We start from the raw sequence: 17,611 nt of genomic DNA, 5'->3' as shown, positions 1-17,611 counted from the left end.
GTGTGTCACATATTGACTGCCAATGCAAATAACACACCTATAACTCGCACTCCTCTGATGCCCGTCCATGTCTGGAATAAATATCCCTTACAAGCCATCTGCTGAAAGTTTCCTTCAGGACATGATTTAATTTGAGTTTAGCTGCTAAAAAACAAAAAAACATATCAGGCTTTAAACTTTGGAGGATAAGAGCCTCTCTGTCCTCTTGTGTTCAGATGCGTGGCTGTCTTAGCGGCCAAGCCGATAGCTCTCCCATTCCCACCATCACGGTAACAAGGCACCAGTCAGTAAGTAAACATTTTGGCCCCAGTGCAATGTGGGGTACAACAGTTCTTCAGACACCTCCAGTCTATTAAATGCCCCTGCCCTTATCCTTGCCGTAGCCCGAACCCAAATCCATGTGTACTCCTCAACCTCACCACCTTCTGTTCGACCCCCTCCCCCCTCCTCTGTACTTAATGGAAATGTGAAGTTTTGGATTGGAAGTAAAAGACAAAACTACACATTGTGCTGTGCTAATTAGTGTGAACTTGTCATCAGGAAGCATGGTTGTTGTTTGCTGTTAGTTGAACGGTTGTCCAGGTGAAGGTTGGCTCTGTTATGTGTCTTCATGGTTCCTCACCCCTCAATGGCTATAAAAAGCAGTTTGCCATGTAATTCATGTTCAAAACGATGGACGCAAAACGTTGCAAGTCGTACCTTTTGAATCGGTTAAAAAGTGATTTGATGCCCATTTTCAAGGCCTCGTTTATCTGTTTTTGTTTGCTTGTTTTATCACTCACAGTAAGTACGTATTCTTTGGTCATGCTGATGAAGTGAATAAACATTTTATTGGATATTTTCCCGATAGCGTGCCTTAACATTCCCGTCCATAACGCCGCTTATTAAATTTGCTGTTCTCAGGAGAGCTCTTCCCAGCAGTGTCTGCAGCCCTCCAAGATCCATGTGCTCATCTTGGTCTTGCACGGAGGGAACATCCTGGACACCGGAGGAGGCGACCAGAACAGCAAGCAGGCCGACGTCAACACAATCAGTACGGCTTTCGACACAGTCATGCGTGTTCACTATCCTGCGGCGCTGGGACGCATCGCCATCCGCTTGGTGCCCTGCCCTGCCATCTGTGCTGAGGCCTTCTCCCTAGTGTCCAAGTAAGAGCACGCGCATGCACACATTTCTCTGCAGGCTCAAAACCTCATGGATAATCATTGAAGGTTTGTGTGCAGTTAGGTTCATAATTTATTGGATGAAGACAGAATTCTTGTGGTTTTACACAACCACAGTGGAGTTTAAATCAGATAATCAATCAAGATGTGATTGAAGTGTAGACTTTCAGCTTTTATTTAAGAGGTTTGATGAAGAATTTCATTAACTGTTTAGGAATTACAGACATTTTTTACAGTCTCTAATTTTAGCTCTAAAGTAATTGGGCAAATTTACATCATTTTAAATGTAAGGATCCTAAGGCTCAGTGACTGCCTAAAATCTAGAGCCCATATACATTTTCTGTTGAAGTGCTCTGGTGAACCTTTACTACAAACACTTGAGTTGCTGCTTGTTTAATAACTGAAAAGCTGTGCCTTTGAGCTGAGAACAGGTGACTGACTCCGCTATTGAAAAATATCATATTTCTGTACCCTGAGAAACTCTTGGGTTGCTCTTACAGTTTGCTTTGTGTCATTGTCCATTTGCACTGTGAAGAACTGTCCGATCAGTTTTGCAGCATTTGTCTGAATCTGATCAGAGAGTGTAGCTCCATACACTTCACAGTTAATCCTGCAGCTTCTGTCAGCGGTCGCATCACCAATAAACACAAGTCCTCCAATTATACTGGCAGCCATACGTACCCATACCTACCTAAAAAAAAAATGCATCTGACTTTGTTAAACCCCTCCAATTAAACTCAAAGTCTGCCTTTCAGCCACATCCTGATTTGTAATTTAAAAATAACAACAAAAATTGTGTTTGTGAAACAAATTGTGGTTCTAACCGTATTTTAGCTCGATAGCTGTTTACTTATGATGGAAGAGGTCCAGGTGCAGCTCGTGACTCTTGTCCTCTCTTCCTGCGTTTATTTATTCTCCCGTGTGCATGCCTTGGGTTTTAAATTTCATAATTTGATTTTTATCCACTAATGTTCTCACAGCTTGAGCCCTTACAGCTACGATGAAGGTTGTCTGTCCAGCAGCCAGGACCACATCCCGCTGGCAGCCCTGCCTCTCCTCGCCACCTCTTCTCCACAGTACCAGGATGCTGTGGCCACCGTCATCTTCCGAGCCAACCAGGTGTATGCGGACTTCATAAAATCTCTGGACGGGGCTTCTTTCTCCGGCCAGGTCAGATACCGATGGGGTTTGTTGTTCTTGTATGCTGTTTAATAAAGAATTGGAGTCATTAGAGTTGAACCAGCTGTACTTTTTGGAGCCACATTATCCTTACATCCAGCGTGTAACTGCGGAAGTCTTTTCAGGTGATCCTGAACCCCACGCATATATGTAATAAATATTTTTCATCCTTTAACTCTCCAGGTTTGCCTCATTGGGGACTGTGTGGGAGGAATCTTGGGCTTTGATGCTCTGTGCAGCAGCAATCAAACAGTAAATGAGAGCCAGAACAGCAGTCGCAGGGGCAGTGTCATTAGCGTACAGGTAAGCGAGACATCCTCCAGCATTAATGAATGCACGGCGACAGTCTCGGCTCATCCTAAACAGTGCCTGGAACACTCCTGTGTGCACCTTTAACCTGTTTTGTTCTTCTTAATTGGCTCATTTGTTGATATTTTTTTCTTAAGGTGCTGGAAGTTTTAATGACACATTTTCACAAATTTCCCATGCAGGACCAGGATCTTCTCTCTCCTGGCATCATTGTCAACAGCGGACACGGATCAGCGTCTCCAACCTTGGAGGGCAGCCGCCACCTCAGTCGCAGCAACATCGATATCCCACGTACCAGCGCAGGCGACGACACCAAGAGACAGCTGCCTCGGAAGAGAAGTGACTCTTCCACCTACGAGCTGGACACCATAAAGCAGCACCAGGCTTTCCTGTCCAGGTGTGTCGTCCATGGGAGGACAAACTCTTTATGTGGAATGAACTTCTTTTGTCCTTTTGTCATGCACTGTCAGAATATGTTTTATTTTTAGTTCCAGGCACGGAAGTGACTTTGTGTTGTCCTCCCAGCTTACATTCCAGTGTCCTGCGGAACGACACAACCTCCCGAAGGTCGAGCAGTAGCACAATGCTGGATGGAGGCTCCCTGGGGAAATTTGACTTCGAAGTGTCCGACTTTTTCCTCTTTGGCTCTCCACTTGGCTTGGTACTTGCCCTGAGAAAGACTGTGATCCCTATGTTAGATGGTGAGCTTCAATTACCAGGCTTTGTACTATCTGTAAAGTGAAAGGTTTGCCCCAGATGGAAATCTGCTTATTACTATAGACACCTATAGACCAGGCTGTCATCAAAATATGCTTGAATTCTTCCCTTCCTCTTTCTTATGTCTCTGGTTTCATTTCTCCCCCTAGTGGCCCAGCTACGACCTGCCTGTCAGCAGGTTTATAATCTGTTCCACCCCGCTGATCCTTCAGCCTCCCGCCTCGAACCTCTGCTGGAGCGGAAATTTCACCTTCTCCCTCCGTTCAGCGTGCCCCGTTACCAACGCTTTCCCCTGGGAGATGGAAACTCCGCCCTGCTGGGTGAGCTCTTTTTACAGATGATAGATGAAAGGCCACGTTAATGTGAAGCTTTCAGTCTTTGTACGTCTGTCTTGGATGCACACACACGAATGCAAAATACCCTTTAAAAAAAAAACCCCAGCAACAACCACTTAAGATCACATCACCTGATGCTTCAGATGCTGATTTTAACCCACTGTCCTTTTTCCCATGGATGCACACCATAGATGGCTTAAAGATGCCTTAGTAGCATGCGTTGAGTTCATTTACAAAGTAGACACTGCCTGAAAGAAAAATACACGCTTTTCTACTGTTTGTGCTTCGGCATGTTTTGTGAAGCAGTTTATTAATCTCGGTGTTGTCACAGTCCCACTGGTGGTTTCTGTTTGGACTGATCTTTATAGCGGAGGATGCCTACCCTGTTTATACAATTACATGTCTGATGTTCTCGAAGAAAACGCACACAGAATTTAATAAGATCTTTAATGAGGAGAAATTTCTTTTTTTTTAAAAAGATATCTAACATTATTGAATCAGGAACTGAGGCTTAGTAAGGATGGAAACCGGGGTTAATAAAGATGTTTAATATGGTTAAGATGTTTCTTAATTACTTCAGACCAGAGTTTTTGTGTTCCCTGGTGGTCATGGCCTCCATCAGATCAGCTACCAATGACCATCTTCAGGCCTTCCAACATTTTTTTTATAGCGATGAAGTTTCAAAGACAATTTCACTGTTAAGGCAAGAGAGTTCAAATGATTTCATAAATAGCATATTGCAGGCTTTTTCTAATCTTAGAACAGGGTCATATGTCAGCTTATTGTGTCTCTGAGGAGCAGCTGTGGTCCAGGAAAAAGTGAGCTCCACTAAGGGCTTGACTCTTGTTCCTTGTTCAGTTCTTGCTTCATATGTTTTTGTCTTCCTTGTCTTCTTTCCTTCCTCCTCTCTTGGCCTCCTGTCTCCATATCCGTGTACCTTGCTCTCTACCTCTAAAACCTCCTCCCCCGACTTCTGCCCCTCCACCCACCCCCCTCTGTAGTGGAGACAGTCCAGAGCAACGCTCAGCTGCTGCTTGACAGCGGGCCTCTCCTGTCCCTTCGCTGTCAGGAGACCATCAGTGAGACCTGCATCCCTGTACCTGTGCTAAACTGGCAGGAGGGCTCCCTCAAAGCCACACCCGCCACTATGGAGTGTGTGTAGCCTCTCCCATTCACCTCTATCTGTTCCCAACCCTCATTCGCCGTATCTCTGTCGTCCCTGTGTTCGTCCCTCTCGCCATTACGTCGAGATGCTCAGATTCCAGGCCACCTCTTACACTCTTTGAGTATGTCCATGCTGTCATTTCAGTGTCTCCAAATACTGATAAATACATATATATTTGACCTTTTGGCATCGTGTCTTCTGGTTTACAATTTAAAAAGAAATGTAGCCAATTGGAACATCAAGTCATGGAAATACTCGAGACAAATCTGCTAAGCATCTCTTGTGGTGCTGTGTTTTGCTTTGTGCCAAGACATTTTCATGACAGAGTTTGGAAGATGCAAGCGTCTGTGTTTGTGTGCTGCGGTTTTAAGGCCGGTTTCAGTGTATTTGCATCATCTCTGTAATATTAGCTGATTTGTGGTGACATAGGGTTTTTTGTTTCCTTTTTTTTTTTTTTTTTTTTTTTAATACTGTTTTTTTTGAATTTCCAAAAAAAGGTTTTGATGTGCTGCTTGTGACGTGTTTGTGCAGTGGACTTGGAGCTCTGTGTGTACATGCTAAACAGACTGAAGCCTGTGCTGCTTCTTGTGATACTAGTCAGAGGTCTTGTGATTTTACTAAATCTCTGACGTTATTTTATTTTCAAGACATTAGAATAGGCTCTGAATTTAAAAATCACCTCCATAACACACACTAATATTACTGTAGAAGACGTGGATATTTGTGATTTTACATTCACTGTGTGTTTAATGTCTTCATTTACCAGTCACGTGTTGATCGGTGAAGAAATGTGACCGGGGCCTCGCCGCCTGCTGTCACATTTCTCACCTGCATTCCCCCTCCTCCCCCAACCGTCACCGTGAGTTCCCCCTTACCTGTGTCTCTGTCTAATGGGATCTCCTTGTTTGGGCTCAATAGCGGATGTTGTTCAGTCTCATGGTGGTGTCTTCATGGACAGTTCGTACCCCTCATCCCCCGTAACGGGCCCCCTCTCCCGGGGCCAGCGGAGGGCCAGTGAGGTCAGCATTGCCAGCCAGGTCTCAGGAATGGCAGACAGTTACACTGCCACCAACATAGCCAACAGTAAGTGCTCTCAATACCAAACAGTCTCTCTTTCTCTCTTCCTTCCACTCACACAAACACTCTTCTAGTAATTCTCCCGCTTTCTCTCACATTCAGCCCAACTTTTATCTGCTTTTATCTGTCCTAGTTTCTCTTTCCAACACCCCGACATCATTTACTCTCACTCTGACTCTACACACACCCTGCTGTCCTGCAGAAACAGTCTAGTCAGCCACGTTGAGTGTCCCGCTCCTTTTTGCTCTTTTCTGCTTTGCCAGATTTGGGATTGAAGTGAGACTCATGTAAGGTGATTTATCCATCTCCTGTTAAAACTAAGACAAGATCAGAGTCCCGGAGAAGAAACCAGCTTAGAGCCACTTTCCACTGTCTGTCTTTCTCTTACTCACTGTCTAAATGTAAATGCAATGAACGAGTGCTGCATTTAATTAATGTGGCGATGCATGTAGACACCTGTTTCCCTCAGCCATTCCTGCATTGTCGACTCCCTATTGCAGTGTTTGCTGAGATAACCGGTACTGTTTCCTCTTTGTTTGAATGTCCTTTGAATTCCTCCTCCCCCTCACCCGTTCACTTCTGTTACCAGAACATTTATTTGTGCCTCATGTTACTGCGCCTGAACACTGCTGTTCAGCCACCCACAGTATAACCCTGGAAATGTGCTTAAACTGATTACGACATGTTTCTCTTCTGCAACAGCATCACTCTGCCCCATTTACCTGAGCGGTTCCTAATATATCTTTAGGGCTTACATAGTCGCAGCTCTTTTTAAAACTCTCCAAGCTGTCCTAAACTGTCACAAGTGAATTTGTATTCATCACATCATATATGGTTTCTTTATCTTTTTGTTATTTTTGCTGTTGTTTTTCCCCCCATAGCTGAATCAAACCAGGTTAACCAATCCAAAAAATACAGTCTTTTGTCCCTACTCGCCCTATCATCACAAAACAAATTCTTCCTGAAAACTCCTCCCACGTCCCGTAAGGAAACAAAGGCTTGCCAGGCCGCAGGATCTTCTGATGCATACGTAGCGGCAGAGCTGGACGATGAGGCAGACTCTAGTGAACCTCTAAGTCCCACCGGCCAGTACGAGAACTACCGGGCAGGGCTGGACTTTGCTATATCTGATCTGGTCTCACTGGACTCCCAGGCTGAAGTGGACCAAGGTATTTTTATAAGGAAGGGAGCTACTGAAATCAGTGTGAGGCTACGGCTCTCTTCCATGTGCTGCTCTGTTTTGTGCCACAGTCAAAAGACTCAGCGCTGCTCTTCCAAAAAGCCTCTTTGCCTCCCTTTCACTTCATTTTTCTAAAATGTAATTCACAGCGATTCAGGTGCATTCACTGTCACTGATGAGGGGTAATCCATAAATCTAGATGCTGCCGGGGCTTTTAAAATCATTCATCTTTTTCACACGCAGACTAACACAAATAACCACCTTCAGCTGCTCATGTAATCAGCTCTAACTATCGGTTCCTGTTCTCAGCCTTTGGATTTGCTGATAATAACCATTATAAACTCCTTCCTTTCCCTCCTGTAGCTGAAGAACTGCTGGGATTGGTGATGAGTGTGGCTGAAATTTGAATTCAACTTCTTTCTTTTTTTGCTATAACATCAGGGGTGTTGCACCTTTCTGTGGCATCACATACCTCACGCTGGCTCTTTGAGTTTCATCTTACGTCTCTGTACCCTATTCACTCCATTCCCATTGCAGTTGCAGCACGCTGGTGGGGCACAAAGCGGCTGGACTTTGCCCTGTACTGCCCCGATGCCCTAACAGCTTTCCCCACAGTGGCTTTACCGCACCTGTTCCACGCATCATACTGGGAGTCTACTGATGTTGTGTCTTTTCTCCTGAGGCAGGTGAGTAAACAGCAATAATGAAAGTGTTAGGACTTATTCAAAAATTCTCAGTATGAATCACTGAATGGTCCCCTTTCAGGTCATGAGGCACGAAAACTCAAGCATTCTGGAGCTCGATGGAAAAGAAGTGTCTGAATTCACCCCCTCTAAACCTCGAGAAAAGTGGCTCCGCAAGAGGACTCACGTGAAGATCAGGGTGAGCATCTTATCTGGAAACAAAGTCTGTTTCAGAGAGCTTTAAAGTTTAGTCGGGGACACTACGATACCTGCCATCTAGTTACAAATCAAAAAATAGCCCTTTTGTTTTTCTTTTTTTAAATTCATTTCAATTTAAAATTTTAATAAAGCACCAAATCACAATAACTGTTGCTTCAAGGCAAAGACCCTACAATAATACAGAGAAAACGTCCAACAATCAGATGACCCCCCCCCCCCCTATGAGCAAGCACTGGGTGACAGTGGGGAGGAAGATCTCCCTTTTAAAAGGAAGTAACTGCCGTTAGGGTTGAGGGGAAGGAGACGTGACAACACTCTGGACGACAGCCAAAGATTATTAATGACCAATTCCAACCAATATGCAAAAAAAAAAAAAAGTTGTTGGTATTTGTAGACTGTTTATGTTTAAATAAAGATAAAGCAACACATCAGCATTTTCCCTTTGTTTCTTCTGCATTGACAGAACGTGACCGCCAACCACAGAGTGAATGATGCCGTCTTCACTGAAGATGGCCAGCAGGTCTTGACAGGCCGCTTCATGTACGGCCCTCTGGACATGGTGACTTTGGCCGGGGAGAAGGTGAACATGCTTCTGTCTTTAGTAGCTCACCTGCTGTTAGAGATACCTGGGAAATCTGGGTTTGAGCTTTTTTTTTTTTTTTTTTTTTTTTAAGTTCACTTCTAAGTGGATTTTAAGTCTCATACATTTGAGACATGTGTCTTATGTTTGACAAACAATCCAAAGTTCAGGTATATATAATGATTGCTGTGAAATTTTAGCTTCATAAATTTCAAGATATATTATTGAAAATTGGTCTGTTGACCCAGGACATCTTGAAATCTGAGCCACTGCTTGAGCACAAGTATGTCGCATTCACTGGCCTTACTAGAGTATTCACCAGTTGGCTAGTAGAGCCCTACATTTGAGCACTCACTAATAATGTGAAACATTTAGAAAACTTTTTAATGTGAAATATTTAATCATAAAAATGAAGACAATGTTGTTTTCATTCAACTTTACCTCTGGGTTGAGGAAATATGAAAAAAACTCAAATATCTGTCGATCAGCTGCATTGAAACGCTTTTGTTTCCTTTTCATTCCTGCGCAGGTCGACCTCCACATCATGACCCAGCCACCATCGGGAGAATGGGTGTACTTCAACACCGAGGTGACCAACAGCAGCGGGCGCGTGTCTTTTGTCATCCCAGAGGACAAGCGTCTGGGAATCGGCGTGTACCCGGTTAAAATGGTGGTCAGGTGAGATTAGTCTGGTACCAAACTGTTATTGTATTTTATATATTCAAGCTTTTTGTCCGTTTATCTTCACAGAGCCTGGTTTCCATTTGACTTTTAGCTCACTTTATTGCAGCTCATTTTTTCTTTAATCTTTTGGTTTCCATTTCCTTACTCTTTTTCTTTTTATTCACCAGGGGTGACCACACGTTCGCTGACAGCTACCTGACAGTTGTTCCACGTAGCACGGAGTTCGTAGTGTTCAGCATCGATGGTTCATTTGCTGCCAGCGTTTCGATCATGGGCAGTGATCCCAAAGTGCGAGCTGGAGCTGTAGATGTTGTCAGGTAGCTGGCTGCTCTACCTCTCCTGTTTTCTTGGCTTCACATATTTTCTCCCTGATTGAACTTTAAGATCTGGTGTGTCCTGCTGCTTCTCCTTATTTCAGGCACTGGCAGGATTTAGGCTATCTGATCATCTACGTGACCGGACGGCCAGACATGCAGAAGCAACGGGTAGTGGCCTGGTTGTCTCAGCACAACTTCCCTCATGGCATTGTCTCCTTTTGCGATGGCCTGGTCCACGACCCGCTCAGGCACAAGGCCAACTTCCTCAAGTCTTTGACAGAGGTCAGAGTGGGGATGGGAGAGGGGACAGTGAGTGTTTTAAATAAAGAACCGAAGCGACAAATGCTGACAACCCGTTATTATTTTAAAAATGTACCCATTTGTTTAGAAGAAGCCAGGATTGAACATTTCTCGTCTTAATTTCTCCGATTTCAGGCACACATGAAGATTTTTGCTGGCTATGGATCAACCAAAGACATCTCAGTCTACACCTCCATTGGCCTCCCTTCTTCTCAAATATACATTGTTGGCAGACCTTCTAAGAAGATGCAGCACCAGTGCCAGGTATCACTTTCTGCAAACGATCCTGTTAATAGTCTCTTCTCACATTAAAAAAAAAAAAACTAAAGTAAAAGCTCAAGTCACCGCAAAATGTGTTGCTTTTTAGTTGACAGTTGTTTCTCTGATCCTTCAACAGTTCATCACAGAGGGATACGCAGCTCATCTGTCCCAGCTGGAGTACAACCATCGCTCTCGGCCAGCCAAGACCACCAGTGCACGCATGGTGCTACGCAAAGGCAGCTTTGGCTTGGGAGCAAACAGTGACTTCTTGAGGAAGAGGAACCATCTGTTACGCACCATCTCCTCTCAGCCAGCCCCCAGCTCTCCGACGGGCAGCATCCACAACAGGCCGGAGCGCACGCAGAGCCAATCAGACAGCGAGCGGCTGGAGCGGGAGCGGCTGGAGCGCGCTCACAGCCACGGCCAGGGAGGGGCCCAGCGCAGCATGAGCATCACGGCCAGCTGCTGGGGCCGCAGCAGCAGCACCAAGCTGGAGCCAGGAGTTTTCAGCTCAAAATGAGACTGGAGACACGATGCAGGGTTCGGGAGAGTGACTTACAAATGCAGTGCTGAGGAAGAGACGCAAAGTGACGTGAATATAAACGCAAACAGTGGAAAGCAGTTGGCTTCTTGCACCAGATAGGTAAAATACCATAAGGAAAAAAAATCAGGTGCTATAAATCACTCTTTATAAAAACTAACACCAGTCACATTCAGCACAGATATTTATGGGCAGAGCATGAGGCAACATTCATGATAACACAGACCAACATTTCAAGAAGTGTTGCCCCAAGGCGGGAAAGTGCACACAACCAAATAAAGCTAATATTGTAGGGATCCAGGCTGTTTGTACTGTTTAGTAAATATTTATTAGTCTTGAATACAAGGTCAGTTTTGCTCCTTCAGCACATGGAGACAGTTACTTACACACACACACACACACACACACACACACACACACACACACACACACACACACACACACACACACACACAAGCACGCCCCATGCAAACAACACAGTTGCTACAGTAGCAGCTGTAACCAACTAACGTGACCAATGCAAGCACAACAACGACTACAGAGACGAACTTTGTTTATAGCAGTTTTAAAGCTGCGTCCTTTTTAACGCGATGATCAGGTACGTTCCAGTCAGAGAGCGGAGCTGAGAATCAGGTGAAGCTGATTCGTCAATTTAGTGTACACACGGAAACAATCGAGAAGCCAAAATTAATTTTTGTTAGATTTCTTTTTTTAAGGAACACCGAACAGATTTAACCCTCTCAAGGCAGGCGTTGCAGATTTGCAACAGTTAAAAGCTAACAACCTGATTACCCCACATACATATTTTATGAGGTTTTTTTACTCAGAAGTACCACTGCAGGTGTTCTTTTGTGCATTAGCAACAAAAACTTAATTTGAGCCTGAGAGGGTTAACATCTTTACACTCCCGTTCTGCTTGTTTTCTGGTCGCCCCTTAGACACGAAGAATCATGTAACGCAACACGAAGCAAAGCGCGTAATTACCCTTTAACTGTGGCTGCAGCTGAAACTGTTCTTGGGTTTTATTGCATCTCACACTTCACTTTATGCCATCGCTGCCGTACCCTCCTGAATGAGTAGCGTGCAGCTCTGCTATAGGGAAAAGCAGTACTGTAAGGGAAAGTGCCAAAGTGAAGCAGTGCTGAAGGATAAGCCGTCTGTGGATGCAGAGGAAAGGAGGGCTCTCCTGTGTAAAAACAGAAACATAATAAATGGGTTAGTTTGTGTAAGTATGTAGTTGAATGCCTTAACAAGGCTTGTACATAATTGTTACATTACAGTGCAGATCTGGTATCTGGTCCACTGAAGATCAGTTTCAAGTGTCTTCTTTACTCTGGGGGTAAACACCGTCTCATTCAGGATATACTTTATTGATTGATGATACTTGTTGTTATTTAAGACTATAGAAATTTTAAAATGTATGGATTTTTTTCGTGAACAAAATGTGTTTTAAGATTACTTTATCTATGATGTGTTGTTTTTTTTTCCCCCTCTTTCCTTCAAACTTCAGTTGCAGCAACCAAACCTCAGAGGTCTTTGCCTGGCACAGTGTTGTATTTCTGTTATTTTATCTCTCAGATCACCAGAGTTGTATCAACAGAACTTGTGTCAAAATATTTTTTGTTATTAACTTTTTTTGGGGGGGTTCAGGATATGGCTTGTCTCTCTCTTGTTTATCCCCAAGCTGTAAAATGAGGTGTTGAATGTTCTCATAGATAATCCTCCTTAGGTTAAGGTCTCTTTCTCTGTGTTGCTGCGCCTTTAGGAAAAGAAATGTGCAAATTGTAAATCCTGTACAATACGCTGTTGAAAGTAGGAACACAGAGCTAAGATTTTGCTTTAATACCGTTGGCCATTTATTTTCTAAAGCTGGTTTAAAAACAAAGTTGTGATTTATTCATTTAAATAACATTTATTTGTACCTCTAGTAATCATGTACAGACAGAGCTGACAGCAGTGGACCAATATGGGCTCAGACACGAGGGGGAAACGTGCAATATTCCCGAGTAGCACCACCAGATCTTACAGACTGTTGAGGAAACACGTCACAGTGCATTGACAATCAGGTGAACAGGCACATGGTCTACAGACGTCAAATTGCAGAGGGTAACTCACCTTAAAACGGCACTGCCCTAATTTTGGCTGTCGGGTTTTCTCCTGCAGAGAGACACGCTGTTTTGTTGTGATGTTTCCATTTTAATATATGGGCATCTAGACAGACACACTTAATATTTATAAAACAGTCAGCCTGGTAACAAAACAAATGGTTTACATAAGTGCAATGAACAGCACGTTTACAGATGATGTAACCTTCAGTTTGCGTTGGCCCTCTTCAGAGGTGTCATTTTAAAATTAGCGGTCCTTTTAGAGGCTTCACTTTGTGATGCAGTTGAATTGTATTGTGCTGAGATGTGTTTCTAAACATTTCATCCACTTCACATTTTCAATAGACGACGTAAGACATCCTAGATCAAAGGCACCTGTAACCTCTTTAATCAGCAATGATTTTATTTTATATTTTTGTCAGCTGGTTGAGGAGAGTGTGACTCATGCTGTACTTCTGTCCCTCTGCATTTTGACCTTGACAAGAATCGGCTTAAAGCCATAACTCTTTAAAAAACAAAACAAAAAAGAAAAGGAACAGGAAAAAAGCTGCTTGTTGAAGAATAGCTCTTTGTACATTTATTGTAACTTGAAAACAAAAAAAGGACAGTCAGTCCTGGAAAACATGCAGTCATCTAACATTTTCAGCTACTGAACCATGCTCCCTGATCTGAAACGCCTGGATATTAAAAATCCAGAGAAGCGATCCGTGCAGTTTTTGCCACCTCTGGGCAGACGATCGCTTTGATTCTGCTACCAACACACACATTACCAGAGGCCTTACATTTCCCGTTTTACTGCCTTACATTGACCATTGTGCGGCGAGAACGTACGCCGATCACGCCCCGAACAGACTTCACGTTGAAGGACGTTGTTCGTGTTACTTTGTGGGAAAAGATGGAGGCCATATTTTCTAAACAGGACTTTGGTTTGTTTGACTTTTTTAAAGGAAATTTATGAAGAAGAAGAGAGTGGGACATAATTCACCAACATTAGGCAATCCCATCGCTGTCTCCAGCTCCGCCTCCAACAGTTATCGTTCAAAGGCTGTATATCTGCACCACAATATCATGCTTGGAAAATATTTTACCTGTACAGGGTGTGTATCTTGTAGGTTTTGGATAACTACATTTTACCCATTCCCTTGTGTTTTTATGTACAGTGTATAAAGAACATATAAAGAACAACTAAGGCATTTGGGCTTTTTTTTTTCTTCCCCACTGAGTTGAAACGAGGATGTTGTTGTTTTTTTGTTGTTGTTTTTTATGAGAGCAAGAACTGAAGTCAGACTTTACTTTCACAAAGAAATGGAGATTTATTTAGAGAAATTAAAAAAAAAAAAAAAAAAAATTGAGATACAAATGTAAGACAACCATGAGGTGGTGTGAGAAGGTGATATCAGACAGCTGAACTGGACGCTTATCTGGGATTAATCATTACTTAAAGCAAAGATTTTGCACAATAATTAAATTAAATGAAACTTTTCTATGAAGCTCAGTGTTACAGAAAATCAGTAGCAATGTCTTTTGTTGAAATCAAAAATCTACTATAACAGAATCCCAGTAAGATCCTTGTTGTCAGCAGTTTTATGTAGGCACTACTTTCTATCTACTCGATTACATCTGACAGCCATTACAAGCAGCTCACTATGACTTCTACCGTGTGTACCTCAGGAGAGCATCACAGTATTATTTTGCTATCACTATTATTTGATATGAAGTGCATTTCAGTACACTGACGAGTTGCTTTCTGCAGAGCTGTTTAGTGAAGGTGCTCTCAGGCTGATGAAGCTGAAGGTGACATCTTCTACCTGTTGATGCCCAGTTTTCTCTGGAAGGCATCCCCGTCTCCCTTCGTAGCTTGCTGTGAGATGAATAAAGTCTAGCTGTTAACAGTTATAACGGCACATTACTGCAATTACAGCTGAAAGGTTTCTGTCATACCTTGTTGATGTCTTTTTGTTTCTCCCGGCTGACTATCTCCTCTATGATCTCCCCCTCTCCTCTCACCAGTCTGTAAGACAGCAGAGGGGGAAAAGATCACCAGTTTAACCAGGGTGGGTGAATTCTTCCTCCAAACTCCCACTCTTGTGGCACGCTTTCCCCTGCTTACCTTGTCCTCCCTGTTTCAGGGTCCACCACCCTGCGGATCACGCTCTGCCTGGCTTCGTACTCCTCTTTGGTGAGGGGCCTCTTAGTGGAGAGACGGGCCTTCTGCTCATCTGTCATGACTGGAGAGGCAAAAATTCACCAGATTCATTTTTGGAAAAAAGAGAGGAGGGAAATAACCAGATAACGATATCAGAATGAATATCAGAATTGATGGTACTACATACTTTGAGTTAATAAAGGTAAAGGCGCTTTCCTCCAGGAACTTGAGCTTCCTCACACAGTCCTAAAACACGCATGGTGATTCTAACATATGTGTGAGGTAGATAAAGTGCTTAAAGTTTACAAAGTAAATGCTGAATGAATGTTGAAAAGTGACTTTTAGTCTAAAATTTAGGCTGGCAACAAATGCAAGTGACAAGTAGACTGATTGGGATTTGATTTACCAAGACCATCAGAATGAACTAGATGTGAAAAAAAAACAAAACATTTTTAGTTAACTAAAAAGGAAATACACATTGGGCCACAGCTCTTAATTTAAACCCAGGTGCTTTCAGTGCCAGAAACGCCTACCTATGCAGTCTCTTTACAAGCATTTGTGAAAGAAGGGTCATTCTAAAGAGCCTGAGTGTGGTGCTGTAACAGAATGCCGCTGTACCAACAAGTCAGTTTGTGAAATCAACTTGTGATGGTCAAATTATTAAAAAAAAAAAAAAAAAAAATCAATCTTTCTACAAATCAAAGATCTTCAAAAACGGGATCTCAATGTCGTCTGTTAACATCACCACTATAAACAAGAAGGGTTCAGAGCCAATGTAATCTCGCTCCACCTTGAACCCATCTGCAACTCCTACCGCTGGTGTCCTCATTCATGCTCCCCATCAAATGCTTTATTTAGATCTATAAAGAAAGAGTGCAGCTCCTTCTGACCTCCTTTAAACGTCTCCATTGACACTCTCAAAGCAAACATCACATCTGTAGTGCTCTTTCTCTGAATGAGGTCATGGTGCTGCTCATCACCTCTCTTCTAAACCCAGCTTCAACAACTCATTCCCGCAGCTTTGTGGCCTGCCAGCATTATCCTGCTCTGCAGTGCACTACTTCTTAGACTAGGAAGTAATGTGTCCTAATAAGTCCTTATGTTTCACAAGCTGCGAAACAAATCCCACTCTTGATTTATCAAATATAAAAAACACCGTTATTTTGTTGTGTCAGACTTTGCGTGACCAGCTGATCCACTGAAGTGAAGTGTGGGGTTGTGTGTGATGTCCTACCAGGCCCGAGCTCCACGGCCCCCTCCTCAGTTTGCCACACCTCCAGGTAGGATGGAGGTTTCTCTGCTGGGCTCTGCTTTATCTCTGCCTTCTTCTTCATCTTCTTCTCCTTTTTCTTCAACTTCTTCTTCTCCTTCTTGATCTGCTTCTTCAGTTTCGCCTTCTTCTTCTTCAGCTGCTGCTTTTTCTTTTTCTTCTTCTTGGCTTCGCTCTTCTTCTTCTCATCGCTTGACGAGGATGACGACGATGAGGAGGAAGGGGTGGATGAGGAAGATGAGGAAGAAGAAGACGAGTGCCTTCTGCGCTTCTTTTGTGTTTTCTCATCTGGGGGAGAAACAGAGAATATAACCCAATGATGAGGTTGATTTTCCTGTGAATGCTAGCATTTCATTTTCCAACCTTTGCTCCTGTGCAACGTCTTCTTTCTGCTCCGACTCCTGCTGTTGGAGGAGGAAGACGAAGATGATGGAGAGGAGGAAGAGGAGGACGAGGATCGTCTCCGTTTCTTCTTCTCGTGTTTTTTCTCTCTGCTAGCTCTGTCGGATGGTCTGCTGCGGTCCATGGCTCACAGAACAACTGTTTACAGACCGTACTGAACGACAAACACGGAAGTGTGCACGTCAAATTCCTTCCGTCGCCTTCTCGGATTGAGGAACCTAGTTCCCACTTCATTTTTATTATTATTATTATTATTATTATTAATGCTAAATGTACCTGTATATTGTTTACATGATCGAAATAAATTAACAATTATTATAGTTGCAGTGTTTTATTATGAAACACTTTGCAAGGTAATAGACTCACTGTCATCTACACATCTCAAACTAATACACCAAAGTGTCGTCATCTTTAAACACATCTTTATTAAATACATTCCGTTATTATTATCTTATTTAATTTGAGATATTTATTAATTAAATAATTCCAGTCTGTTTTGGTTCATTTCCAAATACCAGACTGCTACAGCCCACTTAACAACCAAAAAAAAATCCCCTGGGGCTCACCCAAATTATAAATCTTCACTCTAATGAAAGTACAGGACGAAGTATTTCCTTGAAAATTTTATTCAAATAAACAAACTCCCTGCAACTGGGACAAACTTCAACACAAGAGCAGAAAATTAAAAGTAATGAGTACTATCAAACTATCCACTTCTTTTTACTAGTTTTTTTATTTATTCATTTTTTTTTTTATTCACTTTATATAAATGAATGTACATAAATGTAACTGACCACAAAGAATTAATGCAGTTCTGAAGGTAAAAAGAGGGGCCAACCCATTGCTAGGAAAGTATACCTAATAATGTCCACTGAGTGTATGCTGTCAATTTTAATTAAGACTGAGGTCATTGTCCTTTGTTTTAAGCTACATTTTGAAACAAAGTAAAAACACATATTTAATTTTAGTGAATACGCA

General features: G+C 42.8%; 2 protein-coding genes across 6 annotated transcripts in view; one reads left to right on the top strand and one right to left on the bottom strand.

Annotated features, from left to right (window-relative positions):
- LOC146562583 (membrane-associated phosphatidylinositol transfer protein 2-like) overlaps positions 1–14,000 on the top strand; it is a 43,483-nt gene extending 29,483 nt beyond the window's left edge. The window contains exons 10-27 of one of the 5 annotated variants that reach the window (XM_085294474.1): positions 216–287; positions 904–1,148; positions 2,144–2,333; positions 2,526–2,645; positions 2,834–3,048; positions 3,177–3,352; positions 3,518–3,688; positions 4,705–4,857; positions 5,787–5,951; positions 6,827–7,114; positions 7,663–7,811; positions 7,891–8,007; positions 8,491–8,607; positions 9,137–9,285; positions 9,459–9,608; positions 9,710–9,890; positions 10,044–10,172; positions 10,306–14,000. In XM_085294474.1, coding sequence (XP_085150600.1) covers positions 216–287; positions 904–1,148; positions 2,144–2,333; positions 2,526–2,645; positions 2,834–3,048; positions 3,177–3,352; positions 3,518–3,688; positions 4,705–4,857; positions 5,787–5,951; positions 6,827–7,114; positions 7,663–7,811; positions 7,891–8,007; positions 8,491–8,607; positions 9,137–9,285; positions 9,459–9,608; positions 9,710–9,890; positions 10,044–10,172; positions 10,306–10,689 — 3,171 coding nt within the window. In that variant the 3' untranslated portion in view covers positions 10,690–14,000. The remainder of the gene's footprint in view (positions 1–215; positions 288–903; positions 1,149–2,143; positions 2,334–2,525; positions 2,646–2,833; positions 3,049–3,176; positions 3,353–3,517; positions 3,689–4,704; positions 4,858–5,786; positions 5,952–6,826; positions 7,115–7,662; positions 7,812–7,890; positions 8,008–8,490; positions 8,608–9,136; positions 9,286–9,458; positions 9,609–9,709; positions 9,891–10,043; positions 10,173–10,305) is intronic. The other 4 variants (XM_085294475.1, XM_085294476.1, XM_085294477.1 and 1 more) reach the window with 4 other exon arrangements.
- A 52-nt stretch (positions 14,001–14,052) lies between these two features.
- On the bottom strand, positions 14,053–16,919 carry arl6ip4 (ADP-ribosylation factor-like 6 interacting protein 4). Its single transcript, XM_085294481.1, has 5 exons — positions 16,595–16,919; positions 16,196–16,519; positions 14,926–15,043; positions 14,757–14,826; positions 14,053–14,676 (listed from the first exon to the last, which is right to left on the bottom strand). Exons 1-5 carry the CDS (start codon positions 16,755–16,757, stop codon positions 14,620–14,622), a joined length of 732 nt encoding a protein of 243 aa, XP_085150607.1. The 5' UTR covers positions 16,758–16,919; the 3' UTR covers positions 14,053–14,619.
- Positions 16,920–17,611: the final 692 nt, after the last annotated feature.

Source organism: Mchenga conophoros, linkage group LG12 (genome assembly GCF_057382185.1).
Source record: "Mchenga conophoros isolate Kocher_MC1m ecotype Shallow Benthic linkage group LG12, M_conophoros_male_GT1.1, whole genome shotgun sequence".
Taxonomy (NCBI): domain Eukaryota; kingdom Metazoa; phylum Chordata; class Actinopteri; order Cichliformes; family Cichlidae; genus Mchenga; species Mchenga conophoros.
This window is presented reverse-complemented; position numbering and strand designations above follow the sequence as displayed.

Excerpts from the sequence above, each read along its gene's own strand:
- arl6ip4 (XM_085294481.1), bottom strand. The coding sequence starts at position 16,757 with ATGGACCGCAGCAGACCATCCGACAGAGCTAGCAGAGAGAAAAAACAC. Across the intron at positions 15,044-16,195 it reads GGCCGTGGAGCTCGGGCCTG|TCATGACAGATGAGCAGAAG; the intron begins GTAGGACATCAC and ends TTGCCTCTCCAG. Across the intron at positions 14,677-14,756 it reads AACAAAAAGACATCAACAAG|CAAGCTACGAAGGGAGACGG; the intron begins GTATGACAGAAA and ends TTCATCTCACAG.